We start from the raw sequence: 18,600 nt of genomic DNA on the forward strand, positions 1-18,600 counted from the left end.
GGCTCATGTGCACATGTGCAGAGGATTCCAGTCTCACCTCTGGTTCCCTAGGAATCTACAAAGGCCTGCTGCACACAAGGAACTTAATAGATAAATGACAGCCATTAATGTCACTGGAAGCTTAGCTTGACTGTTTAGTGACTTAGAGAATCTTAGGTTATTTATTCAGCATGTGAGAAGCAAGTGTATAGGAATAAAATAATGATAGCAAAATCAGTTGGGACATGTCAGAGGATATTTTATACAACATCACTTATTCATTCCACCTGGCATATGTCAGATGTGAAGGCATGAAATCCAGTTCTTTTTCTCTGTAGCTCAGAGACCGACAACTGCAAAGCATTTTAATGGTGATATGAACAAGTCAGTTGGCAAACTTCAGCCTGTAGGCCTAATAGAACCTGAGATCTGTTTTTGTACAGTCAACTACCTAAGAATGGTTTTTACATTTTTAAAGATTTCCAAACAAACAGGCCAAGAAGAGTAGACAGCAGAGATTTTGTGGCCTGCAAAGGCGAAAATATTGACGGCAAGGTCCTTTCCAATAAAGCTTGCTGCTGCACCATGTGGGAGTACCGAAGAGAGCACACAATCCTGGTGCAGAAATCAGGAAAGACTTCTCAGAGGAAGTGACCATGATCTGAATTTAGAGGATGAGCATGAATTTGCAGAAACTCAAAAGTCTCTGTGGCAGGAGTCAGAGCCTCTGCCTCTCAAGGGGTTTCCTTCCACCCAACAGTCCACACACATGAGAAACAAAGACAAAAGGCAAATTTTGAGAATTGTACCTGAAATAAGGACTGTGAGAACCCAGAGATTTTGAAAGGTCTGGCAGTGGAACTTGAACTTGGCCTTCAGCAGCACATAACCTTCCAGCTGGGCGTGGTTGATCACCCAACAAGAAGGTGGAGGGACACGGATGGAAAACAGCTTCTCAGACTACCTCCGCCCTCCCTTGATCCAGTGACTTTACCCCTTGAGCAACCAGAGGGCCCAGCCCAGGGCTGTGTGATGATGTGGAGGAAGAAGAGCTGAAGGTAACAGAGCAGAGCAGGAGGACCCCCAGCCTTCACAAAAGCAGCTGTGACTCCTGGAAAACATGCCCCACTGGCCACTCCTCATTACCACTCAGCTCTGCCCTTGTCTCACTGAGCAGTGGCTCACCTCTCCTGATCTCAGACTTTACAGCACACTTTCCCCTCCTCCTGGCTGTGAGCACCTGGCTGCCCACGAGGATGCTATTGCCCACTCAAGATGGCTGCTTCTCTTTCCTGGCAGACAAGGCATCATCCTTCCTCTCTCAATGCCTTCCTTCTAAACAGCACACACACGCGCCCCTTCTCCTTGACCCAGTCACTGCTCTCAGATATGACTTCAGCACCCACAGGAGAGGTATGTTCATCCTGTCCTATCACCCATTTGAAACCAGCCACATTTTCCTGCCACCATACATGGGGTTGGCATTACCAGTGATGAGAGGAAGGATTGAAGTGGGGGCATGGAGTGTGTCGGGCAGGACCAGCAGAGGAAAGTTACTTTCACAGACCTAGTCTGAGACCTGCAAGATTCTGTAAGACAATAGCAAGTTCAGAAGATCCATTCCCATTTCTTGACTATAAAAGTAACACATGGTGTCATTGATGGCTTAGAAAGTACAGAAAATTACATATCAGAAGAAAACAAAACTGCTCATGACCCCTGTCCACCAACCAAAAGCCACCACCTAACATTTTAAGTGTGTTTCCTTTTATTCCTTTGTCTGAGATTTTGGGGGGAATATTTAGCATCATTGTTGCTCACAGGGCCCGATTCCTTTCACTTAACATCATATCACAAGTTTTTCTTCCTGTCACTAAGAATTCACATTTCATTTCAGTGACTGCATCATAATATTCTAATGGGGAAGTGTATCATATTTTACATAACCAATTCCCAAATGTAGGACATTTAGATTGTTCTGTTTTCCATTTTAAGCCACATTGCAAAACACTTTTCTGAGCATGGGTTTTTGTTTCTGTTCCGGATTATTTCTCTAAGATTACTAGAAGTGGATTTTTTGATTCTCAGGGTGATACATTTGCCACACAGGGTACCAGAACATTGAAAGTGCCCAATTTTGAGAACCTCCCTTTAACCAAGGTCATACCAACCAAAATTGGCAGTGATAATAATAAATATCCAAATAGTCCAACCTACGTCAGGCATCATACTACTTACCACATACCAACTCAACATGCCTTTACCACAGTGCCACCATATTTTATGGGTGAAGTGACAGATACTAGAAGGCCAAAATCACTTTCCAAGATGGACCAGGTGCCAGGTATAAGCTGAGCCAACCCTTGCTGCTTATCTGCTCTGTGCCTGGCAATTGTACTAACCTCCTAGGTGTACAGGCTAGGCCACCAGCTCCTACGTGACAGGTGGAGGCTGTGGGAGGATCCTGTGCCTTTCCGTATATCTTCCTTCTCCTCAAGAAGGTTTCTGAATGCAAACAGTATTCCCAGGGCTCCCTTCACTCCAGCCACCTGTGCTTCCGTGAAACATTTCCTCACTGTGTCATTGGAGCCCATCTATCCTTAAATTAATCAGCAATAGTAATTTTTACTGCCATTGGTCTCAAGAATTTACTTCATTGCCAAAGAACAAGCCTGTTCTTCAACTTCAGTCTCATGAGCCTTTGTTTAGAAAACTGTGGGCATCTACCAGAGTCTGACACAGGAGTCCCATCTCCCCACGTCTATCACCCATCCTGGCTGCAGGTAGGGAAACAGGCAGAGGTGACCGATTCTCAGAGTATTTACTTCTCAGGTCTCCAGCTACATCAGCTGGTCCTGGGAAAAAAGGAGAAACTAGCTCAGTGCTGTGGCTGAGATGGCTGTGACTGTGACTCTTTATTTGCATGGGTAAGAAGGTATCAGCCCCCCAATTCTATTTACTGAAGACTGATATCACCATCTCACAAAGGGGTGGAATGTAATGAACTGTACATTTGAACAGTGTCAGGGGGTCAGTGTATTTTCATAGATATGAGCTCAGTAGTTCTCAACGTAAGGCATTCAGACAAGCAATAGCCAACAGTACTGAGGAATATGTTATAAATGTAGGTTCTCAGGCCTACCCCAGACCTACAGATTACTCAGAATCTTGGTGGGGCCGTGATCTGGAACCTAATAAGTCCTCCGGATGATTCTGATATGCTCAGATTTGAGGCCCAATGCCTTAGCTCCTCAGCCCCACAATAACCTTATTAGGCCAGGGTTATGCTATCTATTTCATGGATGAGAAGAGGAGACTCCAGAAAGTGAGATAATCTACCCAAGATGTTACTGACCCCATAGGTAAAAAAATCCTACTTCTTGATGAGAGAAGTAGGATAAGGTGCCATTCAAGGAGACTGACTCATAAGAGCATTTTATTCCTTCTCTTCTTAGGGCCTTTGCACCAATTTTCACTGAATGCTACCATTTGCTCAATCTCCTATTGACCTTTGCAAGAGAAATGTGGTGTGTTTTCTCTCCCTTGAGGACTCACATGTATTGAACATGAAATGTGTGCAAGGCATGACATGCATGTCCACCCAGAGGGTTGGGCATTTCTTTATCCTGAAGATCGGAGGTCAGACCTAGTCCACAGTTCTCCAGATGAGGGTCCATGTCCTGCAGGAATGGATGACTCCCATCACCTCCATCTATCACCGTGAGGGGATCCAGGACATATCTATAGAGACAGAAGACACCTCTGCTCAGACCTTCCAGGCTCTTGACATGTTGCAGAGAAGAATTTAATGAGGTGTCAGGTTTTAGCAAATAGAAAGAGCTTTATTCGAAAGTCAAAGGTGAAGATACCTAATATAGTTAGCCTATATTGCAGGTTTCTTAAAATACATCTCCCTTTGTTTCATCTCACATGAAATTGCATTGTGTAGGATAACAGTGCACTTAAGCTTTAATCAAAGTAAGGCCATTTTTATAGAGGAGTGAATTTTCACTAATTCTAAGATCTGCAGATTTCTCAGAAATTTGAGGATGTCAGACCTGGAGGATAAAAGAGAAGATCATGAGGGTTTTACATTTACAACTATAGTCTCTTTTTTTTTTTTCCTTTCCTTTCGTTCCCTTTCTACCTACCTTTATTTCTTCTATCCTACTTCACATGCATGGAGACAAAAAGACCCAGACTGGTAACAAAACAGCTCATCTTAAGGTTCTGTCCTCTTGGAGAGGTGCTGAAGCAAGTTCAAGGAGAATGTACAGGGAAGAGGAGTGAGTGTTTGAAGACATAAATTCTCTATAGAGGATGCAAGACCAACCCACAGGGTCTCTGAGTGATTGTATCCAGGAGGCGTGACTCCCCCAGAGCCTGGACCTGAATGGTGTCTCACTTTCTGGTGACCTGGTCCCCTGCTTCTCCAGTGCCCTCAGGCTCAGTTCCCTCTGAATGGCTTTGTTCTCTTTTCTCTGTGATGATTAGTCAGCTTGATAAAAAGACAAATGCAAATTTGAAGTTAAATAACTGAGTCTCCTGGCCCCTTGTGCTAAAGCCACATCAACTGTCAACCATTTTAAGGTAGATGTTTCTCTTCCTTCAAAGAGAAGAATCTGAGCTCCTTCAGTTGCAGATTGATATCTACCACCCCCTCCCCCATCCCAAGCAGCAGGATGTTGACTAAGCCCCAGGCAGCTTCCCATTCACTGGGGATCCTCCCCTGAGCCAGAGGAGGAAGCCTGGCTGGAATCTCCTCTCTCTCTCTTCCTGTTTTAAATTTGATTTTCCTAGAAATCCTAGGCAGGGTGTATTTGCCACAGATGGGGTGGACAATGTTTCTCCTTTCCTTCACTCTTCTGCCAAAAGAGAGGATATTTGCTACCTCCTTAATAAACCACAAAATCCACCCAAACCAAAGTTGACAGGTTACCACCACCACCACCACCCCCCCACCACCCCTCCCGCCCAGAGGAGGACCCTCATGTGAACAGTGAGGACTTCATTTTGCTCAGTTAGCACTTTATAAAGTTTCTTCCTGATTTCCCTTGGTATCACCATCCTGGACTAAGGAGAGGGTGATTCCATTTTTATTTTCTGGCCGAAGCATTCTTCCTCCTACTTACATCTTATAACTCAACTAAGATAGATTGGGCTTAGTGTTTAAAATAAGGCTGCTTGGAGCCCGGCCTCTGACACGGTGACCAGTCATCACAGCAGTCGGGTTCCTATTGAAGAAGACCATCCTCCTCCACCCAGAAGCCCCACCTGTCACTCCACCACCCACAGCCCTTCCATCCAGGTCCTCTCACCACCGTGCCTCTTCCCTCTGGTGGCAATATAGAAACAACCCTTTGCAAGAAGAGTTTCCTAGATGCCATGTTTAAATGTTTGTTCCCCAAATTCCATGTGTTGGAAAGTTAATCCCCAGAGCTGACAGGGTCAGACCGGTTAATAGTATTTGGAGGTAGAACATTTGGAAGGTGAATAGGTCATAAAAGCCTGTCCTCATTAGTAAAGTGATCCATTCATTGATTAACTGATTGGTGGATCAATGAGGGACTGGCATTGTTACAAAACTGAGCCCTCTCCAGAACCCTTGCTCTGTCTCACCCTGTGGTGTCCTCTGCCATGTTATGATCAGCAAGAAGGCCTTCACCATGTGCCAGCACCATGCTTTTGGACTTTCCAGCCTCTAGAACCCTGAGCTAAATAAGTCTCTTATTTTTCATAAATTACACAAACTATCATATTCAGTTATAGGAATGAAAACAGACTCAAACACCAGCATCGCATCATCTGAAAGCAGAAGAGAAGGAAGGTTCATGGTAGCATCAGATGAGCATGACTTTCCTTTCCAGGGCCAGTGTCAGACCCTGTTCTCCATCAACATCTGAGAAACACCACTGGCCCCCAGGGATCCAGCTGCGACTTGAGTCCTGTACTTTGTTAGCTGCCAGCTAACGTAGAGAGCACCTACTGCATTGCATGTGTGTGCCCTGCTGCCTCCCAGGGAGGGGTACCTTTAACCAGACCAGGTGCAGCTAACCCTGTTGAGGATGTGTGGGATCAGCAGGAATTTGGCTGCAGCCAATGGCAGATTCCATGGGAGAGAAAAATGACCATTCTCAGCTTCACAAAGATGTGGAGAGTAAAGGGTGCAGTTTAGTTGATTCTGGTTCCTTGGAAGAAATTTAGCTTTGTTTCTTAATTGGTGCATTGTAGTTATACACAGAAATGTCTTTCACGGTGACATAGTTGTACATGCATAGAACGTAATTTGGTAGACTTCATTCCCCAGTACCAGCTTTCCCTTCCTCCCCGCTTCTCCTAATCCACTTCCTCTACTCTGCTGAGTCACTTCCTCTCCTCTTCATTTTCATGAGATCCCATTTTTATTCATTTTTTTTTCTCTAGTTTCCACATATGAAAGAAAACATGCAACCCTGAACTTTCTGAGTCTGGCTTATTTCACATAGCATGATATTCTCCAGTTCCATTCATCTAACAGCAAAGGACATAATTTCATTCTTTTTTAATGGTTGAGTAAATTCCCATTGTGTATACATACCTCTTTTTTTTTAATCCATTCATCTATTTAAGGGCACCTGGGCTGGTGTGCTGCTGTAACTAGGGGTATGCATGTAATACTATAGTATGCTGATTCTAATTCTTTTGCATTAATAGTGAGGAATGGTATATCCAGGTCATATAGTGTTTCCATTCCTACTCTTTTAAGGAATTACCATATTGATTTCCGTAGCAGTTGTACTAATTTGCAATTACACCAACAATGTATAAAGTGAGGAATCACACTTTCAAATATTCACCAATTATGGTTCAGTGCCAGGCACCCAGCCTGATGTTGGACATAGAACTCTGGGCAGGACAAATATGATGTCTGGACTTGTGGAGCTTACTGTCTGGTGGAAATGTTGCAACCTTGAGGAGAGCCATGGATGAAAAATGCAGAATACTTGGGGTCTTAAAAAAAATTGGCCCTCTCACAACTGAGAATCATGGGATAGGTGTGCTGAAAGTGCACTAGTGTCTAAGCAGATAAATTTGGGTACAGGTCTTAAACACAAGCCACAAAATGAACCCCACCTGAATTAGATCAAATGCCTCCTCTGGAAACCATCTTGCCAAGGCTCTGCCCTGGGCGGTGCCCTGCAGGGTTATACTCTGACTCCACACTGCCTGGGCGTGGACTGACTGCCTCCTGACTCTCATGGTAATGACAAATGACCCAGAGAAAACATAACCCCTTTCTGGGACTCAGTTTCCTAATCTGTAAAGTGGGAATAATAATAACTCCTACCAAACGGGACTGTTGTGGGACGGAGTTAAAATGTGTTAAATGCTTGCTCATGGTAAGCAATTGTTAATTTTTCTTTAAAAAGAATAAAAAGTCCTTTCTAACCCTGGCAGCGTTATACTGAGTGATATAAGAAGGCTGGTCTTCACCTGGAAAATTCCTCAGGACAATTCTGGGTATTTGAGCTTCCATAAACATTCATACGGATGATCTATGCATGTACCATAAGCAAGGTGCTGTTCTTTCTTACTGCCAGTGAGGTGCTGGGTGATTGATAAAGGTCTAGGATGCTAGCCTCTGCACCCCCATTCACTCATGTGGACATCCCTTTATCTATGCCCTCAGTGAATATTTATTGAGTACCTACTATGAGCTAGGTACTGAATCTCAGGCTGTACTTGTCCCAGTTGGATCCCAGAATCTAGCATCACTATGAACTTGCTACTTCTTAAGTCTTGAAAACTGAGCTATCTTCCCTGCCTGGTCCAGTCTTCCCAGCCTCCAGGTGGGTGTCCACTGTGTCTCTGTATCACCTTGATACATGGTTTTATTGTCCTCCCCACCTCTGAGCTCTGTGCTGGCACCAGACCCCTTAGCCTGGCTCTCCTTCCTCTTGCTCTGGGCCTTCAGCTAGGAAACAGTTTCTCCCTCACCCACTGTCCCCCCTGACACCACCAGTCAGTTTCTTATCAGAAAGAAGCATCTGGCACTTGCCCTGGGGAGAATGACCTCATAGCTCTATAATTGAAGTGATTATCTGAGTGGAAATGGCTATTAGAAAGCATCCTTCCCTGTTTTAATATGCATAGCTGCTGTAATGGGAACATGGGATTTCCGTGTTAACACTGGTATTTCTGTGGTCTAATAAATCCTTCTTCTCACTCATCTCCCAGAGGAGAGGAAGCATTGTATGCAGTATCTCGAAGTTTTGCGAAGTTCCCTCTCTCCCTGGGATCCTCACCCTCTGACTAGATCAGTGAACTTCAGAAAAACTGTCAGTAACTTAGTGCCACAGGGCAGCCCTTCCCCCAGGAGAGTTGATGCAGAAACCTAGGGAGAGGTCTCAGTGAGAGGCTTGTGAAAGAAAGAAAGAGAAAGTAGACCTCAAAGACAAGAGGAACAGTGAACTCCGGGTCAGTCACTGGGTGATCTGCAGGACCACAGGCTCATCACATCTCTGAGCCTCAGTGTTCTACATGTAAAGTGTGCTGATTAACACCACGAAGTTAACAGGATTGTGTAAGACCACAGGAGAGAGTAGATGGTGGCAGCTAAGGCAACACCTGGTCTGTATGGATGCACCACCAATGGCCAGTGTTCAACACAGTCCTGCACGCCATATACACACCACAGATGGCAACTGAGCTTCTACCAGGTACAGGTGCTCGCCTTGGTGCTGAGATACAGCAGGGGGCTTGGACCATCCTTGTGTGACCTGATGATTTGCAAGTGTTTTCCAGCCTGATTAATGAACAAGCCGAGCCTGGGGTCTAGGTCTCTACACCCTGGAGACAGGTCTGTGCACCCAGCATGCCATGCCAGCTCCATTCACAGAGCTGCTCACAGTGGTGCAGAGGGTACATCCTGGGGCTGAGGTGCTGCTGTGTCCAAAGAGCCTTCTTCCTCTCTCACCTCAGGTTCTTATCTTTCGTCCACAGAGCTTGATCCAGGGACGTCCTATGCCACAATGGACATTGCCATCATTGCAGGTTAGTAACTTGCCAGGGACCCTTTTGGAAACCAGCAAAGATCCAGGGGAGAACTGGACTGAGGATTTGAGAAGGGGGAGGGATGGTCAGTGCTTTCCCTCCTTCAGTGTGTATAAGAAATGCCTAGCATGGTGCCTGGTGCAGTAGGCAAGGTTGGTGGGCGGGGTGGGGGGTGGAGGGGGTGGGTGCTGGGCACACATGTCAAAATGAACCTCCTGTCCAGGCTATTGACCCAGAGAGACTTGGGCTAAAGAGGAAGCATCTTGGGCAGAATAGGGTTGGGGCTTGTGGACTGATAGGGGCTGGCTCTACCTCACTCCATATCCCTGATTCTGGGTCTGACCCTTACCTCACCTCGGGTTGAACCCTGGGCAGCTGGCTCCTCACTGGTCACACCTGTCACCCCAAACTGCATTTCAGGAACAACCAGATTTGGAAGGTGGCACATGTTCTGTTCTCTTCCTTAAGACCCACGCTGCTCACACTTATTAATAGCTCAGGAAACCTCTACGATTAAAAGAAAAAGAAGCAGGAGGAAGCCATCAAAGACACCTGTTCGATTTTACTTAACATACAATTCTCCCATTTATTGTGCCCTGAGCCGTTCTTTTTCCTAGACAACATTATTAAGAATAGACACAAGTGTCCCCCTGAAGACAGTAGGAAGTTTTGGAAATTCTTCCATAAAGATGGGACTTGGGAAGTTTTAGCTGCCTCATGGCCTGCAACAGCCCCTCCCCAAGACCTTCCAGATAAACCTGCATTCTAAGATAAAGGCTTTTCTGTAGCTTCCAATCAAATGCCCAATTTGAAATACCCCCCACGAGAGTGCTTGCCATTCAGCCGCTTCCCAGATTTACCTCTTAACCCCTCACTCCATCACTCCCCAGGCCCAGAGTGATTTGACCCTTCTTGACCTACCTCATGCCTTATTTCCCTGCATCCCCAAGTCCCACGAATCCTGGGCATTGACTATGGCATGGCATCATCTACATGGCCAGATCCAGTTCCTCTTGCCAGATTCAGCGTGTCTTCACTCCCAAAAGTGAATGGCAGGGGCTGGGGTGACAGCACACCTCCTACCACCTCTCTATCCCTAGGCACAGTTAATAGCCCTTGTATTGTTTTTCTCCCTGTCAAGTGTGCAGAGAGCAGCCAACTCTTTCCAGTTTTCCAGGGTTTTCCTGATTGTACCACAGAATGTCCCATTCTCCAGGAAACACCTCGGTTGGGATTGTCTAAAGAGATAAAACTTCTGCATCACACGAACCCCTCCACTTAAGCGAACCCACATACTTGCACTATGCAAACGGCTTCTTTTGTAATAATTCTCTTATAGACCTGTCTCCTCAGTAGGCAATGAGCATGTCCCAGCGGGAATCAATTCTGGGATACTTCTCTAGCTAAGGAACACAGTAGAGGGGACCCCAAGAGTGGGGAGAAGGGAGAAGGGATTCTGAAAGACTTATTCCAGGCAGGAAGAAGCACAGGATGGAAGTCACCAGCCCAGGGTTGTGGCTGGTTGAGCAACATGTTTGTCCTGCTGGCACAACCCCTGTGGGTCCTAACCTTCTGTTCCAGGTCCTAGAGCACCTGCTCCACATTGACCCCTGCATTTCCTCCCTCCTGCAGCTGTGATCACTGCTGTGGCCTTAGTCCTGGTCTGCCTCCTCCTCGTCATGCTTCGCTACCTGTACCGGCACAAGGGCACCTACCACACCAATGAGGCCAAGGGCACAGAGTTTGCTGAGAGCGCAGATGCAGCCCTGCAGAGCGACCCCGCCCTCCAAGATGCCAATGACAACAGCAGGAAAGAGTACTTTATCTGAAGGACATCAGACCTCATCTCCCTGAATGTCTCCTCCAACTTCAGGAGAACCAATGCATCTACCACTTACCACCATCACTGTTCCACAGGGCACCTGGCTCCTCCCAGGATTCATACCTACGAACACGTGGTGGCTCCCCAGGGAGGAAAGGGGGAGGACGCAGGCTGAAAGAGACCTCTTCCAGGGACACAGGGACATAGCAGCCACCCTAGTAGGCCAGCTTTTGCTCTGGCAGGAAGAGAGCAAATCTGGACACACAGGTCTCCCTGGGACATTCAGGATGTCATCTTATCAATGTGAAAGTCCTTCAGGGTGTGAGTGTGGTAGATGGGCCTGGGAGCTGGGGCCCCAAGGAAGTGAGACATCAATACACCGACTGGAGATAATGGCATCAAATGTCAGTCCTTGACATTTGGGTTGAGGGGAACAGCAGGTGCCAGAGCTAAAAGGTACCTTTGTCTCCCATTGATCCAGCTCAAAACAATTGGAAATAAATTTGAAATGTAATCAAGCATTCAGAGTCAAACAGCACTACGGAAATTGTCTGGGGAATGACAAACACCCAGTGCTTGCTTTTTCCTGATGTGATTTTGTGTTTTCTGACAGAAACTGTGTGCATGCTATGCTGGGACTATCCAGTCTGGCAAGACAGGTGGGAGGAAGAGTGATCTGCATCTTTCTCCCACACCAGCACCAACTGCATGAAACAAACGTAAGGGCTAAATATCCCTCTGGAGATAGATTGTTACAAGTGGTCAGGGCACGGGCTGAAGTGTAGGTTTTCTGATGCACAGTATGGAGGCAATATAGACCTGTTCCAACAGTTGTGAGTGAACCCCATCCTCCCCATAATCACACTGAAGATGGCACTCAGTGGTTGGAATATAGACTGCAGAGGTCCACACCCTGAGTGTAAGTCCCAGCTCCCCTTTACTGCTTTTGAGACCTTGGTCCACTTCAAGTGGAAATATTGCTAATAATGCACCTCTGTGACCCGATTCACAGCATTGAGGGCAGCAATAGATGTGTCAAGTACTTAGCATTCACTGTGTTTCATTACCACTATTATAGTGGATAGTGTGCATATGTTTATTAATGAAAATTCCTTATTGCATCACTTCTAAACTCCTCCTGAGAAGGAAATATTGTTTAAAAAGAGTAACTGAGAAAATGAATTCATTAATCATCCCTTTTATAAGATTCTCAACAACTCAAATCACTAAGACAATGGCAGCTCCAAGATTAAAGACTGCACCCTGGGGTGCCAGGGTCTGCCAGGAGTCCCTTCCGTTTATTGAGGCTACATCATCTCCACCTGAGTCAGCAGAACAGTTCTCCTCATCTCCCTTGAAGGATGATGGGGATCCAAGCTCAGCTGGGAATGGCTATCAGCCATTCCCAGAGCTGGTAGCCCTGGCAATGACATAGGAGAGAAAAGCACAGAGAAACTGTTGGTGGCCGGAGCTTGGTCAGATGCAAAACCTTTCCCTGTGCATCCTCAGCTCCCTGGCCCTCTGCTTTCTCAGGTAGTAGGTTTGACTCCCATAGCCACCCTTTGTTTGAGAAGGATATGTTCCAAAATTCCGAGTGGGTGCCTGAAACCAAAAATAGTCCTGAACCCTGTATATACTCTTTTTTTTTCTTATATATACACATGCCTCTAATAGCTTAATTTATAGACACGGTAAAAAGTTAACAAGGATAACTAATAGTGAAATAGTACAACTATATAATAAAATTACTGAAAATTATGAACTGTTTACTTCTGGAATCTTCCATTTGATATTCCCAGACCCCAGTTGACCAGGGGTAACTGAAACTGCAGAAAGTGAAACCAACTGCAGGATTATTGTGTATTCCTACTTCCCTGAGTGATCTACACAACACCAGCCTGGCAAAATAATTATAAAATAATAGAGACAAATAGGGGTGTCGGTCCATGTGCAAGTCAGTTTAGAAAATGACATGATTAAATGAAATTAAACCAGCCCAAGCCTCAGCATCTTTCCTGGTCTAGCATCGACTGTGGCTCTTGAGGGAGAGGAACAGAACAGTCAGTGCAGCATGTCCCAGATGTCCTTGGCCAGAGATTCCCATTTCCTCACAGAAGACCTAGGACAAACACCAAGTGCCAGGACCCAGTGTTCCTTGGAACATGTTTAGGAAACACTAAACTAAATGACTTCTAACATCCCTTTCTGCTGTGACATCACTTCCGGTGTTTGAGAGTACATGGACATAGGACCAGCGGATACAGAGGCACACATAATAAGTGGTGGGTTGTCGCGACCCCTGGCCGGCAAGGGAAACACGACACAGGATTCTTCTTTCAGCAGTTTACTCAGGACCTTTGAATCATGATGAGAAAACAGGAACAAGAAAGGAAAGAGCGCGAGCGGTCGGTCTTCCCTAGCTTAAGTACCCAGCCTCGCCAATGAACTAGCACCACGTGGAGGAGTCTAATAGGTACTGCGCAGCGGAAGCAGGCCAGAGCCCAGCCCCACAGCCTTACAAGGAGTTGTTTACTTCTAACAACTCTTACCGCTAAGTCATCAGAAGCAGGAGGCCAGCGCCATTTTCAGGGTGCGGTCGCCGGCTCCCAACAGTGGGTCAGCAAGAACCCCTCAGAGAACACAGCAGCAGCTCCAGGAACTGGGAATCCTGGAAGACTCACCGATGCTGGGGTCAGATTGGCAAGGCCAGGTCTCTGCTATCTGATGGCCCTGGCCCATGATAGCCTGTTCTCCTGTGCCTCTGTTTCCGTTCCTGCTGAGAGCTGGCCTGGGATGCAAGATCACTGTGTGGCGAGAGGAGACCACAAGGATAGTAGGCCTTTCTGGCCTTGGTAGGATGGTTAGGAGGACAAGTGTGCCAGGTTGGTCACTCTTTGTCCACACCTGAAGTCCTCAGGTAGCTAGCTGAGGACTTTTAACAAGGGACTCTTGTCAAAAGGAAAATGATCCACTAAGAGACATCATGTCAAAGCATCTGTACCATCTCTTCTTGGATGGTTCATGCCTCTAGAAAGTACTCATCCCCAAAGTAAGAGTAAAGATGTTCCTTAAGATGGAAATATGTCCCAATTAATCCACCATCCATTGAAATATCACTAAGTCAAAGGGCACTCAGTACACCTAACCTACCAGCATTGCTTAGTCTATCCTATTTTAAATGTTCTCAGACCTCTTAACATTTCACCCATTACTGTTGGGCAGAGTCATCTGACATAAAGCTTATTTTATAATAAAATGTTGAATAAATCCCATAGTTTAGCGAATATTATAGTGAAAGCAAAAACAGAGAATATTTGTATGGGTATGCTTTCACACTAGAGTAATGGCAAAAACTCCTGAGTCAAACCATGGAAATCAGAGACCATATTCAATGATGAAATTTCAGACCTGGAGACAGATCAATAATGTGAGTGTGTGAGAGAGAGAGAGAGAGAGAGAATATGAGAGAGAGAAAGGGGGGGGGAGGAAGAATGAAACTGCAACCACAAACATTTATTAGCAAGTAGATTACATAACTGAAGATAATAGTTTCCGCCTTAAGGCCTCTGAGACTCAGTAGAGAAGATAAACAAGCAGATGTGCACAATCCTGAAGTGTTATAGATTCTGAAAATGAATTGGTGCAGATAAATTTGAAAATGAAAGAGGAAGGGATCAGTATTACCTGGGGAATGGGTTAGACCCAGGAGGAGCTTTGGATCAGGTGAGCCATGTGTAAGGACTGAGCCATGGAGGGTCTTGGGCACCAAATGAAGAAATGAGGCCTTTGTACTGTGGGCAATAAGGAAGGGACAGGTCAGTTTCTATCATAAGGATAAAGCAACGATCAAATTAAACAGCACAAATAAAAAGGCACTGTAGAAATTTACAAGGGAACTTCTCATGGCTGATGCACCCTTGGACCCTGCTCTGGGAACAGGAGACCTCCCCACCCAGGAGCTCATCCACCTCTCCTGCTTCCCATTGTTTAGTCTGGATTTCACATGACTCAACTCATCCTGCCTGGTGAGAAACGGGTCTCATCTGTTAGCCAGAAGAAAGGGCAGTAGATCAGGGCTCTGAGCCAAGTACTATATAAACATTAGAGAAGAATTTTTCTTCTTCTTTTTTTTAGTGGCAAGAACTCCTGGTGATTTTGTCTTGTTTTTACTGCTCCATTGCTTTCCATTCCTTGCCTGAGTATTTTCATCCTCATGGCAACAGGGATGAGTGAGCGTCAACAGGATTTTAACTGGCCCAGTGCCAGGAATAGAGCAATACACAGATTTTAATGTTTGACACATCAACATGATGTGACTGAAAGATAGTAGTAGCTCTAGGATCAGTCAAAACTGCACAAGAATTTCAACCCCAGCACTTATTAGCCTTGTGACATCAGAAGAATCACTGCACTTCTCCAACATCTCAGTCTTCCCATCAATATGAAGGTCAAATGTTGGAATTTTAAGGTATATTTGTTTAAGTAAGGATATATTATTTGTTTAAATAAGGGATTTTAAACATTTTTAAATATTTGTCTGAATATTTGTTTAAATAAGGATATAAGCTTGCCAAGAATTGTAAAGGGTCTGAATTTCACCCTGCTTTCAGGTAAGTTACATTAGTAGTCCACATAGTTTTGTGGCTACTGACAGAACACAGAAGACTCCTTGGTCAGAGACAAAAATTTTATGACTAACAACTCAGAAAGCAGCATGGAACTTTAGCATACTCTCATCATCAGATCTCCTTAGTCCCACATGGGTGATGTGGATGGTCCCAGAGAACGCTTGCCCACATCGTGAGGTGCTGAGTTCCCAAAGAGAAACCATGAACTAAGAAAACTAGATTCTATTATAATGCACCACAAATATTACCTGCCCTTTGCTCTGGAAGAAAGCACTATCTTTGTCTTCCAAGACTGTTTTATACTCAAATATGAAAATGTTTGATACGAAAGCTCAGAACAAAGGGCAGATCCTGCCTCACTCATTATTATGTGAAATACGAAACCTATGAAGAATCATCTACCAACAAAGTAGTCACTGCCAAACATAGCACCCAATAACCCGTGCATGCTTAGGAAATGCTGGTTGAACAAATGAGCATACACATTAAGCCAAGTAATCCACTAAATAACTGGGTTTATGGCCTTTCAAAGTATCCCAGACTTTTCACTAGAAAATTAAAAAACAATTGCTTTTCAAACCTCATTGGGGAGTTTAAAGAACAAGGTTTTTCTCCATAATTTTGCTAGTATTTGGGAGGTATAGCTGCAAGTTTGGTTGTTTTTATCAGCTTGCTATCTTGGGAACACACAGAGACATACAAATGTGGGAATGTCCAGTTCCTGGATGGATTCATAAATCCAGAGCCTAGCAGTGAAGTTGGATAGAATCTGCCCACCACTACAGCTAGGATTATCTTGTGATCAAGAAATCTCTCTTGCCAATATTATAGAACTCAAAGGAAGGTAGATAATTAACATATTCAGAACTCCCAGTCTTTGAACCCAATACATTGGCTGACTTTTATTTTTCAAATAGCTGAAATTCTTTTTCTCTCCAAGTCAAAAAGAGGTCTATATTTAGCCTTCTCAAGATCAGGCACCCTCTGAGCCTGCTGAGATGCCCAAGATCAGGCATCTACTCTGGAAGAACCCTCTAGCTCCCAGCTATCGCATATCAGGCACTGTCTCCTTAAGTTCACAGTTGAAATGTAAAGATCAAAGGATGGTGAGCACCAGACCTCAGCACAGGCAGTGAAAACACCTTGGTTCATTCCTTCATGCATTCCACAAATGTTCTCTGACTGTAACCAATTGCACCAGGTACAATTCCAGAGACATAAGACTGAGCAGAGCCTTGTCCCCCATTCTAGAGAACACTTGCAAGAAGAAATATGTAACCATGGCTCTTATTGCCAAGGGCTTGTTGAAAAGGACCTAACAGACTAAGAAGAAGGTCAAAGTAGTATTCTTAGAGGAACCAGGTTCTGAAGGAGTCATCCAGGTGAGGGAAGGTCAAATGCAAAAAAATAGAAATTGGGAGCTGCAAATGCAATGTTGTTCTTGGAGCATGAGTCATGATTGAAGTGAGCAAGAAGGAGGCTGGACCTAGAGACTGCAAAGAACAGGTTATGATTCTGAATACACCTGACCCGGTACTGGACATGGGGAACACATCCTAGAACAAAAAGATCAAAATAGACTTGGTTGGACTTGTAGTTGAAGGCTGCTTGTTGGACTTTGTAACCAAAATGTTCATGGAATGAACCCAGTTCTTTAGTATCACTTAGATACATCTGTAGCATCTCGGGGTTGATTCTTGGCTGGAATCCCAGAGCAAAAATAAAAACAAAGGATTCAGAAGGTCCACCTCATCAAACCTGCTCTATGTGATACCTGAGATGCCAAGGGAAAGCTATTGTACCCAATGGTAAACCTCACATAAGCCAGAAATACTAGAATTATTATAGAACTCAAAGGAAGGTAGATAATAAGTATTGCAAAGCTCTCCACTACACACATTCTTCAAAGGCAGAGGAGAAGCCAGGGCTAGTAAAAGTCATACCTCCTTTCTCTATTCAGAGAAATTTCTGGTACAAGACCCTGGAGCTGGGAGTACAGAGGGAGTCACTGAGGCACATTTGAGTGGTGCAGAGAGGGTAACACAGAAGGGCAAAGAATATAGATGGTTCTAAACCTACTGCTTGGCAAGGCTCAACCGATGTTTTCTCATGTCAGAATCACAGCCTGGCCCATGTGTAACAGGACACACAAGAAGGCTGTGCTGAAATCAGGCAAAATACCCAAGACTCTTTTAGACAAGGTCACACAGACCAAATTATGGGATTTATGCATAACCTAATTTTCCTGCAAGAGAAAAGAATGGGAACCTGGAGACCCCAGAGTGAGCAGGCCCCTGTGTGATACCAGCATCCCTGCTGTGCTGGCATCTGTGCTAGATCGGGCTCCTGGAGAGAACGGGTACCTACACAATACTGGGCACTAGCTAGGGAGCAGACGTTTGATGTGACCTTTTGAGGTCTTACGGTTGGTCGTCACTAGTTGAAGGCAAGCTGGTTCCTGAAAGATGAACAGTCAAGTGCCTCTTTTACAGATTAGACTCCTTCATTAGTAGAAAGGGAGCAATAAATCCTACTCCTCCCTTCTTTAGAAAAATATTGGGATAAGCCACTACTGTGAGATACGAAGATGCTTAAAAGTGATGAAATCTCTAACATGAGTATTTTTCCATTCCTTTCAATACCCTGTTGAAATGTGTCATCAGAAAGATATTTTTGACTGTTTATATGCAGGTTTTTCCTCCTCCCAGAGGTGCTTGCTTTAGAAAAAAAAAATTTAAAAGGCTGGAGATTTGAAACAGCCAAGCTGATTTTGAATTCTTGACAACTAACTGAGGCTACCCCTTAGGGAGGGAGAAGGAAGTTCTTGAACTTGTTTATTTCAACTGCTATTAATCACTTGCCATTGAAAAAGTGTTCTAACAAGAAAATATGTGCAGCTGTACAACTAATCAAAGAAATACAAATATATGTGTTTGTATGTATAAATACATGTGTACACATATTGACATGGGTGTATGTGTGCATTTTGTATCACATTTTAATATTAATGAAAGCAGATCTTATTTAAAAGATGCTCCCCAAAGCCACCAAGGGTCCAATGGACTTGCCCTGGCTCATGAAGAGAGACTTGGAAAGAACTTCTCTGGCAATGTATTTGACAGTGAGCCGAGAATCTTG

General features: G+C 44.8%; 1 protein-coding gene across 1 annotated transcript in view; it reads left to right on the plus strand.

Annotated features, from left to right (window-relative positions):
• The window catches only part of Gypc (glycophorin C (Gerbich blood group)), a 33,593-nt gene extending 22,241 nt beyond the window's left edge, over window positions 1–11,352 (plus strand). The window contains exons 2-3 of the mRNA XM_005315896.5: window positions 8,962–9,012; window positions 10,645–11,352. Of these exons, the coding sequence (XP_005315953.1) occupies window positions 8,962–9,012; window positions 10,645–10,841 (248 nt within the window). The 3' untranslated portion in view covers window positions 10,842–11,352. The remainder of the gene's footprint in view (window positions 1–8,961; window positions 9,013–10,644) is intronic.
• Window positions 11,353–18,600: the final 7,248 nt, after the last annotated feature.

Source organism: Ictidomys tridecemlineatus, chromosome 7 (assembly GCF_052094955.1).
Source record: "Ictidomys tridecemlineatus isolate mIctTri1 chromosome 7, mIctTri1.hap1, whole genome shotgun sequence".
Classification (NCBI taxonomy): domain Eukaryota; kingdom Metazoa; phylum Chordata; class Mammalia; order Rodentia; family Sciuridae; genus Ictidomys; species Ictidomys tridecemlineatus.